The sequence below is a fragment of the Pelobates fuscus genome, chromosome 11 (assembly GCF_036172605.1).
Source record: "Pelobates fuscus isolate aPelFus1 chromosome 11, aPelFus1.pri, whole genome shotgun sequence".
NCBI classification, from domain to species: Eukaryota; Metazoa; Chordata; class Amphibia; order Anura; family Pelobatidae; genus Pelobates; species Pelobates fuscus.
In genome coordinates, this window is record NC_086327.1 from 15,883,897 (window position 1) to 15,902,584 (window position 18,688).

Here is an 18,688-nt window from a genome sequence, read left to right on the forward strand (position 1 = left end):
CTTTGATTGAAAGGAAATTGCATATAAAGGGATTGTGATGTCATGGCTAGATTTCTTCATAGATCATCCCATTCTTTACTTGGTCTGCGATGGCTTCAGATATTATTCCGTCATTGAATCCATCCATCCTTTTGTAGCATATAGCTTTAACCATAATCATTTCAAGGTACTTAATGGGTCACTAGTCAAAAGAAACCTATAAAGAACTTGACCACGTCTAGCAATTAAAATGCTGTTGAGATATATATATATATATATATATTTAACAACAGCATACACACATACTTTTAAGGGTTTTCTGTAATAAAATGTGGAGAATTAGCATATTTCTCTTTTTCCTGGAATATATAAAGTAGTCTACCAACTAGGTATATTCATAAAGGTTATGGTTACTTTGGACATGACATTCGAAGTTCAAACCACAACCTAACAATTCTAACCCTGTCAAATCTGTCATTCCCTTTCCAATAGTTTTGTTATAAAACTTTCACCACCGGTTGTAGTTCCGTGAACAGTCCTAATTGATATAATTTCAACTCCAGGGCTTTGATGTACTACTTCTGTAGATACCAATCCGTGTATGAAGACCAATACAATACAGGTGAAGGAGACATTGCATTTACAAATAGATTATGGATTTTTAATTTGAAAAGTGCCGCTGATTCCAGAACTAGCCTATCAATGGATGCACCAATAAAGTTAGAAAATAGGTTCTGGGAATTTTTACTCACTTTATGAAGTTGAACCTTGTATAGCTAGAGCTAGCTTACAGATTATTTCTATATGAAAAAGGCATCATGATTCTCTGTGTGTCCTGAAAAGCTTTTTCAGAGTATTTGACGAGCAGGAGGCTGCTGTAAGACACAACAGGAAGTGCAAAACCAAAGAAAATCACTCAAATTGGGATATTGTAAAGTTTGTTTAGTTTTCGTGATAGCAATTTGATTATTTCTATCATATACAATATCTGTAATTCTATCATCTTTCTCTTTATCTGTATATACAGTTGAAATACAAAAATTAAATATTAAATATATTTCTGGCACTCAGAAGGACAACTGAATAATGTGATGTTCTTCTCCAATGTAAAAGTGAGTTAATTTGTTTATGTGGCTAGGAACCAGCAGAAATTTGCCAAACCATATGTGTTTCTATGCAAATAAAATGAACGCAGAAATTAACACTCAACTTCTAAATACAGTTTTTTTTTCTGTCTTATATTATAACACTTTTTACATTTGTTTGCCAATATTCACAAGTATTTGTTTTAAATCTTTTTGCAAAAAGAAATGGAAAAAAAAAACCCGAAAAAAAAACAAACTTGATTTTATTTTCTTAGTGATGAGCCATAAGGTGCCCAGACAAACGCAAAATCCCACGCAGGAATGGAGACTGTGACATCCCAAAATGCATTGCTTTGACGCATAGCTTGGAAGCTCTTGTTGGGCCCATTTTTTTTTTTTCGGTCCAACGTGTATCTGTTATTAACAGGTGGACAGACAAACAGACGTCAAGGACAAAGACACACTTGGAGCAGGCCTGCTGTATTGAAAAATGCCAGTAGGAGCTCCCCCATTTGCTGTTGGCATTGAATTTATTTTTTTAGGGACGGTGAATGAAATGTTTTTGTTTTTTTGGGGGGTCATGGCATTTCTAGACCCCGTAATATTATATAGCTGACAGAAGTTTGGATAATTTTCACCAACGTTAAACCCCTTCCATTTCCACACCAGAACACAAACTTAATAGCCCACATAATCAGAGTTGATTTCCATGTCAAGATAATACAATGTAAAATGGCGGCCCAGGGCTTGCAATCAGTGATAGGACCATGCAGACAAACAGCTAACAGTCAGACAATACTCAAAGTCCCAAGCTTCCCCTCTTATTCATCTACAAAAGGGAAACAGGGTTCTGCATAATACCCACAAGAATGTCACAGACACTGGTAATGAATTGACAGGCATATGAAACTGTGGCAAGTTTTAAGGACTGTGCACTATCCCTTAAGTATCCCAGTTTTCTTAAAATGTTCCCAATGATATAATACCCCGTTTTGTCCTTGATATGGTGGTAAAATGTCTCAGTACATTTGAGATGGCGATCACCATTTGTTTTCCACTCAGATACAGGTCTCCAAATGTGATGCTTACACAACCTGATGTTTAAGTCCCTTTAAGTTCCGATAGATCCTGGACTGCAGGAGGTTGTCTTTTTGAGAAGGACATGAGATATAGTCATGGGCAGCACAAGTACTAAAGTATCGCAAAGGTTGGCATTATTGCAAGCCAGCTTTCCAGAAAACTTGATGAACCAGGTCATTTGGTATTGAGATCACTGATCCGAAAACATACTTTTATGTTATTTATCTTCTAACCAAAAGAGAAAAGGTTTGAAGATAGTCGTTCCAGACATCATTCACATTCCGATATCATTTACGGCATCCACAGTTACTAAACTGGAAGAATTTGTTTGTTTGGAGAAAGAGAGAGAGGTGCAGAATTTGGTTGATGACATTTACACTAACAAGTGATGCAGAGACAACATCGAGCAACGGGAGCTGCCTCAATAATGTTTACATTTGTGTTTTTAAGGGTTTTGTAGAAAATCCCTTTATGGATGAGTTTGAGGTATGGAAGGGAACTACATGGAACGTTTAACCCTTTGAGTGTGAACGGGGTTTGCAAACTATTTCAGCACTAGAAGGGCTAACAAAATTATGAGTTATAGCCTTGCATTTTCATAAACACCACCGAGGCTCATCATCAACACCAGCTTTTTAATTCTCCACCTTTTTATAATCCCATCATGTATCTCTTTCTTTCCTCCAGCTTCCATCCTTTTCTCCTCCGTCAGTTTTCCCTCATTGTTCCTCAATCACTGAATGTCTCTCGTCTGATTAAATCCACCTCTCCCTTTTCTCTCATTAGAAGGCGCAGCGAGTCAATGATGCGGCTAAAAAATGCATAATTTGTTCCCTCACAGTGTCAGATTCCTTCTAAAAAAAAAAAAATATTTTTGTACTTTAAATTTTTTTTTTTGTAATTATTTTTTTTTTGTTTTTTTTGTTTTGTTTCTTTTTCCATTTCTGCCAGTCGTGACAATTCTTTCAGGATTTCTATATTTTACACTGTGCGTAGGAAGAAGACAAATGTAGAACAGAAAAATCCAAGCAGTAGAGGAGATAGTGTGTGTGTCACTCCATGATTTAGAGCAAAACCAGGTTCTGGAAAAGAAATAAAACACAAAAAAGAACATATATAAACATAGAACACAAGGGCAAAATATTTTCACATTCCACTACGAAACGTCAGGATATCTACATAATATATTTCAATAACTTAGTCACGTGAAAATGTCATTGTATATCACATTGTGGTATGTAAAATTACCTAATGAATTATGTGCTAATTAAAATACAAAAAGTGTTTGGGACCTTTAGATTGTAAGCTCACAAGTTATCTTGCTGAGCACTTTGTATAAAAGTACTATATTTGCTACTTTATAAGCTTGCTGGCAGGGTCTTTTATATCATTATGTGTTCACTAATTGTCTTTATTCCCTCTTTTGTACAGTCCTGGGGAATATGTTGGCGCTATATAAATAACAAGAAATAATAATGAAAAAGTTCAACGGCCATACAACATATAGAATAATAAAAAAAAAAGTATAAAAGCATATAACAAAAATCCCCCACTATAAATAGTATTATATAAGTGACAAATGCTTAGATCTATTTATTTTAGTATAATGTTTCTTAGTAGGAGCTGTATTCACCTAAGGCTAAACCTCTTGCACCAGTTGCGCAAGACAAAAGATACAATGTAGCAATAATGCTATAAAAAGTCCAGTAGTGTAGAAGAGGAAGGACTTTAGTTTCCTGTCATACTTCATGACCTGCCAGTGTCTTCTACTCGGTCTTATTATCCCAATGTAATCCCTGGAGGTTACTCTTGCAGCTTTTCAAAAGGCTCCCTTTAGGTTTTTTTTGATGAATGGCTGGAAGTTATTCCCGTAAAGTGTAAGAATGAATACACTGCTCCTACATTTGCAAATATTCTGACTTTTCCTTTGTGCTCGTTCGGGAGAGCGAATGAATAAAGTGCATTGTTTTGCTATATTCATGCTGCTTTCTAGGAGAGCAAATGACTGAAATTAGATGGTTAAATCATTACTTGAATATAACAAAACAAGGCATTGTGGGAAAATAACTCACGGGAATACAGGATCTGTTTACGAAAAACTGGTTGCACTTTTTTTGCAGTTGCATTGGCATTTGGCAATTGCAATCATCAAAACAGCGACTGTTTAACGGTGTGTTAATAAGTGTCTGAGTATTCATATCAGTTAATTTTCATGCAATCAAAAAGGTGAATATTATATCTAACTAGTATTGCAGTCTGCAAAGTACTCTCTGCCACACAAGAGATACAGGAGTAAGGGGGGCAAATTGCTTATCACCCTTGTTTATTTTTACAGCATCCCACACCACCATGTATTGAACGATTACAGGAGGTATAGGAGTAAGGGGGCCAAATTGCTTATCACCCTTGTTTATTTTTAAAGCATCCCACACCACCATGTATTGAACGATTACTTCAAATTAGTAAGGTGGCCATGGTGCTTAAAGTGGTTATGGTGCCTGGAGACTGTATGTGTAGCGTTTCACTATGAAACGCTGCACATACTTTGCTTAACCCCTCAGGTGCCGAAGGTGTAATGCCATCTCTGGCTGCATTATTGGGGTGTGAGTAGCCAAGCTGGAACAAGAGTTTTGGGTGGCTAATGTGAATCATGGGAAAATTTGGCATCTGATGCCAGCACTCTGGCACCAAGCAACTAATGGCGGCATGACCCATGTCCTTTCATCGGGTTGCTCTACCTGACCTCTCCTCCTCCCCCTCCAATGAGGCGTTGGAGGATTGTGCTGCAAGGAGAATTTGGTTTCTGGGGAGTTTTAGCTTCATTTATATGTATATATGTACACACACACACACACACACACACATATATATATATATATGTTAAAATTGGGGTCAGTGGACCAGAACAGAAAAGGTTACTCTAGCTAAAGCAGTTACCCTTTAATCTTGATCTTTCAGGTGTAGAGGGGTCCCAGGGACATCTGATCAGTATATCTTTGCATTAATATTTTTGCGAATTGCCTCCAGGCTGGTTCTTGAAGTGAATAAATCTTGTCCAACTTGACGTTCAGATTAAAGAACCAGCCAAGGACAGTTTTAGGAGTCCAAACCAGATGTACATAGTCAACTTACTATTTACCTCTAACTTGCCTCCAATCTTTTAACGCTATCTTATTTAGGGTCCTTGGTGGGTAGACAAAATTTGATCTCGGTATTTCTTTCCAAATTTTAGTTACCTGTAGATAGCAAACCTCTTGACGGATTGGAATTTATCTTAAACCATCCTCACCCAACATTATTTTCAAAGTCGCTTGATACATCTGATTTTCGCTTGATATATTTCTGTCTAAACCTCACAGTTCTATAATTAAGTTCTACGATTAAATCCTGTAGGCATGTAAGACAAAGCACGTAACATTAGAAATAGATTTTATGCTTTTACATATTTTCACAAGTTAAATAAAAGTAGTGGTCTAGTCAAATGTTTCACCCTACCTGCTTGAGTGAAGAAGATTCATTCTGTCTCCTAAACCAACCTCACCCAACATCGCTTGTTGTATTTGACCTCCGTCTAAACTCATAGTCTAGCTTCTAAATATTTAAACTGTGCCAGAAAAACTTTGTCAAGCCCCTGGGTAAAGTATTACCATTTGCTTAATATAACATTATATATATATATATATTTTTCTTTTATTTTTATGATGGCCGCAAATTACGGAGTCGTTTTTTATCACATATTTGCAGACTAAATTAACCTTCCAGCAATCATATCTCATTTGGGCATTTGGCAGGATATTATATATCTTTCTGGAGACCCACAGAAAAATGTGTTTATGCAGTTATCAGAGCACTCCGTTAATGCAGAAATGGAGTTTTATATTGTGCTCGACAGATATAGATGCCTGCACTGATAAGAATTGATTATGCTAATGTGTATACACATAAAATGACTGATGTTGGTTGGTACTGTTTTATGTTTATTGTAATTCACACAGTAATGGTATTTTGCGGTAATATAATTGATTAAACCATCAATTAGCTATGTGGGGGACAGAGTTAGTGGCTATAACATGATTTAGTAGTTCTTTGTTTCCATCTAATTTATGGGGGTTTATGTAATGTTTATATATATATATATAATTTCCGTGAAGCACGCTTTACCTGAAATCTTTTTTCAACAAATGACTATAGTTTTTACGGCAGTTGCTTGTCAACCTATGACTGATATCTCTGTGTCACATGACTACAGACTAGAATTATTGTGACCCCCAAAAACGTACGTGATAAAACCTTTTTAGAGCAAAGTTTGGGTATTTGAAAGTAAAAGGAAAATGTTTCAAATGCTATATTAAAGTGTTAAATTTATCAGAATGGTTTGTAGCCCTCTGTCTGTTTATGAAGAATAGGTTTTCAATATTTTTTTTTTTTTTTTAATACAACATCCTTTTGAATTGCTGAAGACTTTGATTTAAAAAAAAACAAACCATGCTGCTTTAAGAACGCGTTGCCTCTGTAAATGGTATCATCTTTGAACTTCTCCAATCAAAAATCCCACTAAAGTAAAGGCAATCCACCAATGGGATTCTGGCCTACGTTTATCGATTTGTTCTGAATTACAAGGATCCAGGATGCTCAATACAAATTCTTAGCAAGAAATTGGAGTCACAGTGCCCCATACTTAAACGTAGCACTAATCACGAGTAAATGCTGTTGATACAGACAACATATCAACCATTACCCTTGTCAGTGTGCCTGATACTTAAATATAGCATCCTTCAATTTATTGAAGGTGCCTGATGCTATATAAAACAAACCAAAAAAAAGTATCATAATTTTAACTTGTAATGCTTAATAACACTTTAAAATCTTGTCCACAAAAGTATAATATATACCCCACGCGCTCCCGACCTGGCATCCCCCTGGGCATGAGTCCAGCTGTACGGTGGAGGCTATTAACAGTTCTAATGAATGACACAGGAGAAGTTATTACCGCTACAAATTCTGCTCACCGAGGAAGATTTTTCACATTTAAAGAAAAGTAAAAAACTCTAATGAAAAGGGATGGCTCATAAATGAGTGATTGAATAAAAAATAAATCAGCCATACTAGTTATAGAGCGCACAGAGCTTTGTAGATCACCGAGTCTGTTCGTTTCTTGTTGATGGCTTTCCCTGCCTGCAAGCTTAACCGTTTCACCACCATGGCAGCTTCTTCTGGGAATTCTAAGTAGATGAATTGAGCTTAAATATCTAGCTTTCCTCGGCTTTTTCTGCAATGTGGGAGATGGACAATAAACCAGGCCCTAGTGTTAGGTTAGTACAGAGTCCCAACACGCAAATCTAGAGCAGTTTAAAGAGCAGTACTTATTACCAGTCCTAGAGGTGTCCAGCCTGAGCATAATATTTTGAGAGAATAGTCAAAGACGAAGCCGAGGTCAAGGGAATAGTAACAATACGGGTCAACAAGCCAAGGTTAGGATTACGGAGCTGAGAATAGTCTGAACAAGACAAAGTAAAGAAAATGGGCATTTAGAGAACAATACAAAATGCACGCTCGGGCTCCTACTGAGTTCTCAGGTTCTACTACTCAGGTTCTCCTGAGTTTATATAGGCTTAGTGTCTGACGTCATCAGAACGACTGCAGCGTTCAGCATCATTCTTATCATTTCAGATGCAGGAATAGCAAAAGATTAGAATGTGCCACATCAAAACTGACCACATCAAAAGTGACCCTGGTATGCTGTGCAGCACCAACGTGGTGAGAAACAGAGTGACCTTCTCTAAAGTTGGTGCAAAGGTTGCTGGCTAGAGGTAGATACTCTGACACATAAGCTTGTTAAAACTGATGGATTCAAACTGGTGGGACCCTTATTTGGACCAGGAGTTAAATTTATCATGCTTGCCCAGCTCTAGTGAGAATGAAAGGTTTCGAAAGAAGATGGAGGTTATGATTGACATCATAGCATTGCGTATTGGAAGTAGGAGAAGCTCTAGGTTTTAAAGGACCCCCAACTGAAAAAAATTGTGAGGGAGGATCTGCTGTCCTTTTACAGGATCTTATTTCGCACCGGACATACAAGCTAAGTAAAGGTCACAATTCACATGGTTATATAGTGTTCTCTTTGAAAAACACCAGTGAGATTTAGCAGTGAAATTCTGTTTGCATATAGTGTTGTAAGATAACGTGGGATATCATTAAACTTTAAGGTAAACCAGCTGCACTTTTTCGGACCAAGAGTATTTTGAGAGTTTATTTTTATTTACAATGTGCAATACCACATATGGCCACTGGAGCATAGAACATGTTTGTTTCAGCAGAGAGCTGCATGTTATTCTCATTCTACAGATATTATATCTAGATTTTATGGCAATACTTATTGACTTGCTACTTTTTTGGGATATTCAGATCATAATTTTTTAGGACTCATTGAATCGCAATTTTAATTTGTTCTCCTGTTTCGGCAGCTTGTTGAAGGCTTATCATAAACATGGGTCAGGACACATTTTTCTGCAAGAAAAGTCGAGATGTGCTCCAGGATCAAGAACTCAACCTTTTTCTTTGATGAATGAAGTAGCCTTTTTGCCTGTATGCTCACCACCCGTTGGGTGCGTGGGAGTAACAAGAAGCAAGGTCTCTGCGCACACAAAAATGACTTCAAGGACCAAATGTCCTTGTTTTATCGATATCCACACAGGAAGCTGAATTGCTTTATCCCCAATTTCCAGTCTTTGATTTGAAGAACAGTACTCTAAAGTGTTTACAATCTCTTCAAAAAACTTGATATCCTTGACACGAGAAGGAAAAAACTACTGAAATACAAAGTGGAAACCCACAAGCAGATGTTTGTTCAAAGCTTCATTAACATTGAAGATGCCTCAAACATAAGCAAGCAGGTAGTGGCTCTAGCAGGGAAAACAAGACAGGAATTTTTGAGGAAGACATTCCTCTACCATTTAACTGAAATGAGATGACCTTAATCTCAGGTTTCTGAATATGATTTCCTAAATTCTAAAGATGGCTGTGTCAACGTAATGTATTTACCTGCCAAGAGAGCAGTAATCATATTCTTGACTTTCACGGAACACTGATTTGTTACAAATTGGGTTTCATTACTCTTTTTTTTGTTTCTCAAACCTGATGCGACATACTGTATTCTCAGTGCAATAATAAATACAATTAGAATCTGAAGGGAATTCCTTGATCTGTGGCTCAGAATTAAAATGAAAGCTGAGAATTAAGAAGCACATATGGAGAGAATTATTTTTTTTTCCGGTTCTCTAACATGGGAGAGAAGAATCCTCAGAATGAGATAGAAATACAGCACTGGGAATTCTCAAGAACAAAAGAAAAACTGTCCTTAAAATTAGTCCTCAATCTGTAATGCTTTGTTTTTTATTGTTTGCTTTTTTTCTTCAAACTTCTAAAATTGTCTGAAAGTCTGATTTTTTGTACGGGTAAATATCTACATAGGCTTTCTGTGGCTAGCAGTTCGGTAGACCATAAATTATATATTTATGCTTTTTTTTTGGTTAGCTCAAGATGCCTGCATTGAAAAACACATGGTATTAAACTCTTCGGCGTGAAGGTCACTAATTTGATTGCATATCTTGTTATGTTCCTGGCTCAAAAGCCCTCTTGCTTCTCCATCAAGTCCTTTTGGACCCCCAGTGGTCCAGAATTGAGGGATTATGCATTTGTGTATTTATATAAACCGGACCATTATGGCCATTGAAGACTGGTCTGAGTAACATTTTCTTGCAGCATAAATATGATGATTTTAGGGATTCTACAAGCATTATGAGCACATCAACGGCCATAAATCGACCATTTTCCTGGCACCCAGAAAACGTTACTTTATTCCTGGGAGGATCCCTTGCCTCCAGGATTCAGGAGCATTTACTTAGGAGGAACTTGTAGCCTCTGGATCTTCCAATTATGTGTTTGAACCATGGGTCAGAGAATAGTCTTGTTAACCTGAAGATGTACATGGAGCACCTATCTAGCTGTAGTGAACAGATTCAATTGAATCTCAAATACCAATTAGCCCTCTGCCTCCATTCGTACAAAAAATACCATCCTATTTAAGAGACACCAAGCAGATGCTGTCCCTCCTCACAAATCTCTCACTTCCACACGATAAAGCATCATTATGTAGTCTGGATGTAGAAGCACTGTATAGCTCTATTCCTCACCAACTAGGAATTAGACATGTGCGTCCAGTCTTGGAGTTGGAACATAAACTACCCACTACTTATATTAACTTTATCTCAGACTTGTTCGAATTCATCTTGACCCACAATGTATTTACGTTTAATGGTAAGATCTATCAACAAATTACAGGGACTGCCACGAGTACGTCCTGTGCACCCTCTTATGCCAACTTACAGCTGGGCTGATGGGAGAGGTACATTGAGTCAGACCCCCAACCTAGACCTTATATGGAGCAGATCTTTTACTGGAAGAGATACATCGATGATGTCTTTGTGATCTGACTGGACACATCAGACAAGTTTAGTGAATTTGTGCAACTTCTAAATATCACTGAATTAAATTTACGCTTCACAAGCGAAATAGAAGGTTCTCAACTCTGCTTCTTTGACTTGTCCTTACAGCTGATAGAAGATGGAAAAATAGATACTGCTTTACACAGGAAGAAAACAGCATCCAACAACCTTTTATTTACATAGTTACATAGTTACATAGCTGAAAAGAGACTTGCGTCCATCAAGTTCAGCCTTCCTTTATGTTGGACTAGCCACCATCCAATACATTTAAAATCTGGTATTCCCATTGGGCAATACTTGAGATTACACTGGAATTGCTCCACCATAGAGGAGTTTAAGTGTAAAGCCAATGAGTTACGCCATATGTTCAGGGAAAAAGGTAACCCCAATAGGGTCTTAAAGGTGGTCTTTCTGGGAGCCATTCACAGAATGTGACCCATTAATTAGGGAAGATACCGAGAGGTGGAAGCTATCCCCATAAGATACATTGGCACCTTTGATGCCGGCTGGGATAATGTAATAAATCTCTTACACAAATTCTGGCCCATGCTTACCTCCGATATACACTTAAAAATGTACTTACGCCATCTCTTTCTCTCATGGCACGTAGAGGTAGAAATCTGAGGGATCTTTTATCACCAAGCCATTTCTCAAATACCACCTCAATTGGTTACGTTAAGAAATATCTACCAACGGGTACTTTTAAGTGTGGACACTGCAGCGTGTGCCCCCTTCATTAACAGACAATCTAAGATATTCTCCAACAGCAGTAATACAGAAAATTTTCAATCTCGTTTTTTCTATAATTGTCGCTCAATAGGTGTGGTGTATTTGCTCACATGTTCCTGCGGATTAAAATATGTGGACAAAAATGTTTGCCCTCTTAAATGTAGTATACGCGAGCATGTGAACTCTGTCAAGAGACCGTCAGAAGCTCCTGTCTCTAGACATTTCCGAATTGACCATAACAACTCATCAGTAGGGATCCGATTCACTGGAACTTATACCACAACCACCGCGTAAAGGTGGATGGGATACCAAACTAAGACAGAGACAGGCTTTTTGGATTTATCGTCTCAAGACATTATCTCAAAATGGTCTGAATGAAGAGTTTTCATACTCTCCATTTATTTGACCATAACTCAAGATAGTTCTCACTGTTGATCTCTAAGCATTAAGCTTATTTTATATATATACACACACACACACACACACACACACACATTCTTAGGACTTTATTACTTTCTCTCACTCTATGTAATAATCATGAGGGTGTTATACTAAAACCCTATCCTTGACCGTTACCCTCCCCTTCTTTTTTTTTTCAGTTAGCCCTGTGGTCGATTTATTCACTGAGATATAGTTTCCTCCGATGATTAGGTAGAGTGTCTGGTTCAGGTTCTGGTTATCTCCACACTCATAGCTCTCCACAATCGTTATTTCTAAAGCAGTAGTTTCTGTCCCCTGGCTGCGCCACAAAAGAGGGGCCCTTATTTTTCAGTGATTCTTTAATATTTAGAACATGTACATCAGCAACTGACAGAAATATTTATTTATATATGCACGGATGAAATATTTTACTAGGAAGGACACATTGAGATTTCTCTAGTTTTCAATCATTTTCTTGATGTATGCTACAAGTATTCACATCATAGGATCTGCTAAAACTGTACAGAACCCAATAAAGGAATCCTGCAGAATTCAAAACAACTTTAGTTTAGTTAAGCTGTTTTAGTGTATTGATAATGGCCCTGCAGTCTCACTGCTCAATTCTCTGCCTTTTAGGAGTTAAATCACATCTGTTTTTGTTTATGTAGCCCTAACTATACCTCCCTTGGCTGTAAAAAAAAAAAATTGGTTTATTTTTCAGATCATACAGCATAGTAGGTTTACTTTAGATATTCTCACCTTCTTCCTTATTAATTTAACTTCAATCACACTAATCACACAATTAACAGAGCTGGGGTTAATAACTGAGCAGTGAGACTGCAGGACCATTATTTAAACACCAAAACCACTTTAATAAGCTATAGTTGTTTTGATGTGTAGAGTGTCCCTTTAATGACCTGATATATTACATAAGAGAGATGAAGAATGGGTTACTGTAGTAAGTTTAAGACAGGAGAATGAGGCGCCAACCTAATGTCATGTTTAAAATGTGGGTCACTGTCAAAAAATATTAAGTACAACTAACCTAAAATGACATTGTTCCGTTAAAACCACGGGAACTACCCGGGTTGCTAAAACTATCCTGCATCTGTGTTAATATCCCCCCCCCCCCAAAAAAAGTGAATGCAAATAGATTTAAAAAAAAAAAAATAGCTGAATTAATTTAGACTATCATTTCTGTTCAAAATCATGAATTTGGATGTGGAATATTGCGGTTCATTATGGATATATATACATGTACCCAAAGACTTTATTGCTGTTAGAAAACATAAACAGAGGTTATTTTGAATAAGAGGATTTAGCATATTATGCACCATTTTCCCCAATGTAAGACAAATCACACATTCACAGTCTGGCTCGTGTGGTTTATTTGGGCTACAGATGCTGCCATACTCTAGGGCTGAACGGCTAACTGAATGGATTCCATGAAAGCAGTAATGCCAATACTTACTGAGTAGTCGCAAGCTGGTATTAAATGAGCCAAGCCTATTGGATGCCAGGCAGGTGTAATTCCCATAGTGCCTTGAGGTGACATTTGAAAAGAGAAGCACAGACCATGTCCTCTCGTTTTGAATCTTTATACCTTCCATTCCAGTAAACAGTCTGCTAACGGAGGCAAACCGCAGAGAGAGGGGGAAAAAAACAAACAAACAAGAAATGACAACAATATTGAAACACAGAGAAAGTAACTGATCAAAGTTAATCATCAAATAATCCACAGCCTGCCCGACACAAACAATACCATTACATGAATGGTGATGAATATCTATCTGTTGGGTAAGGGACATTATGTTTGCGAGGCAGGGGGGGATATGATACAAACATTTAAATACATAAAGGGAATCAACACAGTAAAGGAGGAGACTATATTTAAAAGAAGAAAAACTACCACAACAAGAGGACATAGTCTTAAATTAGAGGGGCAAAGGTTTAAAAATAATATCAGGAAGTTTTACTTTACTGAGAGGGTAGTGGATGCATGGAATAGCCTTCCAGCTGAAGTGGTAGAGGTTAGCACAGTGAGGGAGTTTAAGCATGCGTGGGATAGGCATAAGGCTATCCTAACTATAAGATAAGGCCAGGGACTAATGAAAGTATTTAGAAAATTGGGCAGACTAGATGGGCCGAATGGTTCTTATCTGCCCTCAGCCCCTCACATTCTATGTTTGCAAGACAAAGACAGGTGCTATTCTGTGGCAAAGGAGCAGTCACCATAGAAACCAATAGAATGTCTCTCACAATTTTGCACATTGCACCCAAAATACCATCGTTTCTGCCATATTGATAAATACCTCCCCCCCCCCATGTCATCTCTTACACAAAACCATGTACCTTGTCCATAATCAATGGCTGCTAAATGTTAAGGTTTAACTGAACTGCAACTCATATGATTCTCTGTTAGTCTTCGAACACCAAATAAACAGGTAAAACAGTTACCTGAGCACTACCACAAACTGCACAGTACACCTGCAAACATCAAGCTAATGCTTTAGGTGACTCCCATTCAAATAATCACCCCGGTTAATTTCCGCTCAGAGGTAATTAACTCAGGTGACATACACAGTCCTGAATGAGTGGTCCTGTGGGCTTTTCAGATCATTTTATATTGTTCTGGATAACAGAGCTTTCTTAAGAAAGCACAAATCCCACATGTGTCTGTACAAACAGGTAGGTAGCTCTTGGGGTCTTCCAGTAAGTGTACTTACCGCTTGTCTTCTTTATACCACTCAAACTCAGCCGGGGGCACCGCTGAGGCTTCACAGCGAAGTACTGCTGATTTGCCCACGGAGGACTGGGCATTCTTTACATCAGTGATCGATGGAGGATCTAAGAAAAAATGGGGTATATAGGAGTTAAAGCGGCAGTCTTACAAAAAGTCATACTTACTACATATTACATATTCTTACACTTGCTTAAATATTTAAGGAAATTTCACAAAAATCACATTTTTTTTATTCACGTGAAAGATTAGTTAACCGGACATTAATTATTATTGTATGCTGATGGAATAACAGCATATAAAGGACCCAGTAATTGTGAAATAGATCAAAGGGGCAGTGGATGTGTATAGAGTTTGAGCATTACCTGTGTCACTAATAAAGAGTGTCAAATGAAAAATCCATGACTCGTTGTGGGCTCAGAATATGCCCGATATGCATTCACAAGCATTGCTTCGAATGGTTAATATTAACAGAACTGTGTATACAATTACTTTTTTTTTTTTTCTAACGTTTTGCTATATTCTTTAACAGGATTTTTCAAACCTTTGTGAAGTGACTTCCAGTATTGCAACATGCACATTCTCCAACTTAAAAGACCACCGTAGGGTCAGGAACACAAAAATGTATCCCTGACCCTATAGTGCTAAACCCACAATTTAGGTGGCTTGCCCTCCCCTTAACCACCCTATGAAAGTTTAAAACTCACCTTATTTCTAGCACCGCGCTGGCTCTGCCCCCTTTGTGACATCATCAAAATGGGAAATTTTTTGGCCAATCCAATGCTTTCCCACAGGGAAAGCATTGGATTGGCTAAAATCGTCACGGGGCAGGGCCAAATGCCGTTTTGGCCAATCAGGACCTCCTCATAGAGATGCATTGAATCAATGGGGACGCTGAATGGCAGGGCTGCTTACTGTGCAGCACTGAGCCAGGAAGCCCCTCCAGTGGCCATCTAAGGAGTGACCACTTGGAGGTGTACCTAGGGGCAATGTAAACACGGCCTTTTCTCTGAAAAGACAGTGTTTGCATTAAAATGCCTGTAGGGAGCTATTATACTCACCAGAACAACTACATTAAGCTGCAGTTGTTCTGGTGACTATAGTGTCCCTTTAATTTAAGTCCTCAATGTATCACAGATATCACTTTACTTCATGTGTAATTTCACCAAAGAAGCATACTGTAATGTGTTATAATGAAACATTAATCATTATTAAACATTGTAATAAAGAACTGAAATATTGACATTTTTGTGAAAGCTTATGTACTATGGTCTCACTCTCAATTATTCTTACCTTTTTTTTCCACTGGATATACCGTTTCTCTTGGTATCTGGTGCTAACATTTTATGTTCTGTCGTTCTGTAAATGTGTTACACCATGTGACGGGTTCTTTCTAGGTATTATATTATTATTATTATATTGATGCGTGAAATGGAAAGCTTAAAGTCACTTTGCTGTGGGTTTACGTTATTGAGAAATGCTTTATTTCTTTGTCCCCTATAGTACAATTATCAATCTGTCACACATTGATTATTTTAATCCTTAAAGGGACTCTCGAGGGTGTTTTTAACACCAATGATGCTGCTAAATATCCTTCTCTTCTGGCTCTCCTATTATCTGTTTGTCAATGAATCTCAAACTATCTGAAACCTTAAATGTTTCTTTAATGGGGGTTAGTGTGTATATCCACGAGTATTTACTGCCATACGTATTTTTTAATTTTTGTTTCAATGATGTTAAAAATAGCGATAAACTTGGAAATTGAAAAATGTAAAACAGCGCAGTTTTTAGGGAAGCTGCAGGGGCAGCATATATGCCCCCCAAAAGTGATATTGGATCTTAGACTATCCCTTTAAATTAAGTACCATGTGAGCGTCTGTCATAATATTTTGTTACAATAAAAGGATACATTTTTATTTGAGATATATATATATATATATTTTTAAAGGGTACCAGAATCACACACTCAAAGCTTTCTGGCTGGCTGAGCGTTTTAGGAAGTATAGCTTGTAAGTACTGATGCCAAGGTTATCTATGATTGGAATAGAGTTAATGGAATATTGTGTATCGGAGTCAATTTCCATTTTCCTTGAAGTTATTAAACCATCTCAAGGCAGCATTTACCTTTCAATATGTTACGGGAATAATAGGAGCAGTGACTGTGCTATCAGTTCCATCGGATGTGGGGTATTCGTAAATGGGTTACCTGTTATTAGCGGAAGGTTTCAGCATTTGCTTTGTGCCTCTCCTCTACAATATATGTCAGTAAAAATAAAATCCTGCGTCCGATGTCACAAATAATTATAGACAGCCAGGCCCTGACTTCCTGCATTATGTTACCTGTAATTAAATCTCCCATAAACATTGATTCACTGCCATTTTTTCATATCTGCGGTATTGGCTAAACTTGGTAGACATTTAATAGTGCAAGAGGGGCATTCTATGCTCGGCCACTGTTACTTACTATACAAGAGGGAGCAATGACTAGAGTTAAATGTTAGAAAATTAATTCTGGATCTGCGAGTTAAACAAACAGGAACATATGCTGAAAACCTAATAAATACTCTCAGGTTTTCAGATGGAAGTGGTACATTTCTGTCCAAAATGTAAATTTGACAATGAGTTTATGAGCTATGTATGCGTTCACTGCTAGAGATAAAAGGGGCATTGTATCAGCTCACTGGTGGCTGCTATCAGACACGGCACTGGGGGCAGAGAAAAAAAACACCAAACACACCAAACCCACACCTCACAACATTTCATTTCAGATGGACAAAAAGGAACCACTTTTATTTTAGGGGTGTGAGTGGTGGCCATGGGCGCGCTGTTCTAAAACAATTTAGGTGACATACTAATAAATAACAATTTATACAACTAAAGTGTGATTTAGAACAAGAACAATGTATCTTATTTACACATACTGGTTCCTAGACGCATTTATTGTAGTTTAAAGACACATTACTGGGAGTATTATTGCTGTGGAGCTCTGTTATAACACATTACTGGGAGTATTATTGCTATGGAGCTCTGTTATACACAGACACATTACTGGGAGTATTATTGCTGTGGAGCTCTGTTATACACTCAGACACATTACTGGGAGTATTGTTGCTGTGCAGCTCTCTCAGACACATTACTGGGAGTATTATTACTGTGGAGCTCTGTTATACACTCAGACACATTACTGGGAGTATTATTACTGTGGGGCTCTGTTACACACTCAGACACATTACTGGGAGTATTATTGCTGTGGAGCTCTGTTATACACTCAGACACATGACTGGGAGTATTAGAGCTGTGGAGCTCTGTTATACACTCAGACACATTAATGGGAGTATCATTGCTGTGGAGCTCTGTTATACACTCAGACACATTACTGGGAGTATTATTGCTGTGGAGCTCTGTTATACACTCAGACACATTACTGGGAGTATTATTACTGTGGAGCTCTGTTATACACTCAGACACATTACTGGGAGTATTATTACTGTGGAGCTCTGTTATACACTTAGACACATTACTGGGAGTATTATTGCTGTGCAGCTCTGTTATACTCTCAGACACATTACTGGGAGTAATATTGCTGTGGAGCTCTGTTATACTCTCGGACACATTACTGGGAGTATTATTGCCGTGAAGCTCTGTTATACACTCAGACACATTACTGGGAGTATTATTACTGTGGAGCTCTGTTATACACTTAGACACATTACTGGGAGTATTGTTGCTGTGCAGCTCTGTTATACACTCGGACACATTACTGGGAGTATTATTGCGGTGGAGCTCTGTTATACATTCAGACACATTACTGGGAGTATTGTTGCTGTGCAGCTCTGTTATAATCTCGGACACATTACTGGGAGTATTATTACTGTGGAGCTCTGTTATACACTCAGACACATTACTGGGAGTATTATTACTGTGGAGCTCTGTTATACACTTAGACACATTACTGGGAGTATTGTTGCTGTGCAGCTCTGTTATACACTCGGACACATTACTGGGAGTATTATTGCGGTGGAGCTCTGTTATACATTCAGACACATTACTGGGAGTATTGTTGCTGTGCAGCTCTGTTATACTCTCAGACACATTACTGGGAGTATTATTGCTGTGGTGCTCTGTTATACACTCAGACACATTACTGGGAG

At 37.8% G+C, this 18,688-nt stretch overlaps 1 protein-coding gene across 2 annotated transcripts in view; it reads right to left on the reverse strand.

The window, feature by feature from the left end:
• Positions 1-1,593: 1,593 nt before the first annotated feature.
• Positions 1,594-18,688, reverse strand: part of IGLON5 (IgLON family member 5) — a 299,890-nt gene continuing 282,795 nt past the window's right edge. Inside the window, exons 6-8 of one of the 2 annotated variants that reach the window (XM_063436765.1) lie at positions 14,524-14,644; positions 13,269-13,420; positions 1,594-3,226 (exon numbers count right to left, since the gene is read on the reverse strand). In XM_063436765.1, coding sequence (XP_063292835.1) covers positions 3,126-3,226; positions 13,269-13,420; positions 14,524-14,644 — 374 coding nt within the window. In that variant the 3' untranslated portion in view covers positions 1,594-3,125. Of the gene's footprint in view, positions 3,227-13,268; positions 13,424-14,523; positions 14,645-18,688 lie in introns of both variants that reach the window. The other variant, XM_063436764.1, reaches the window with a different exon arrangement.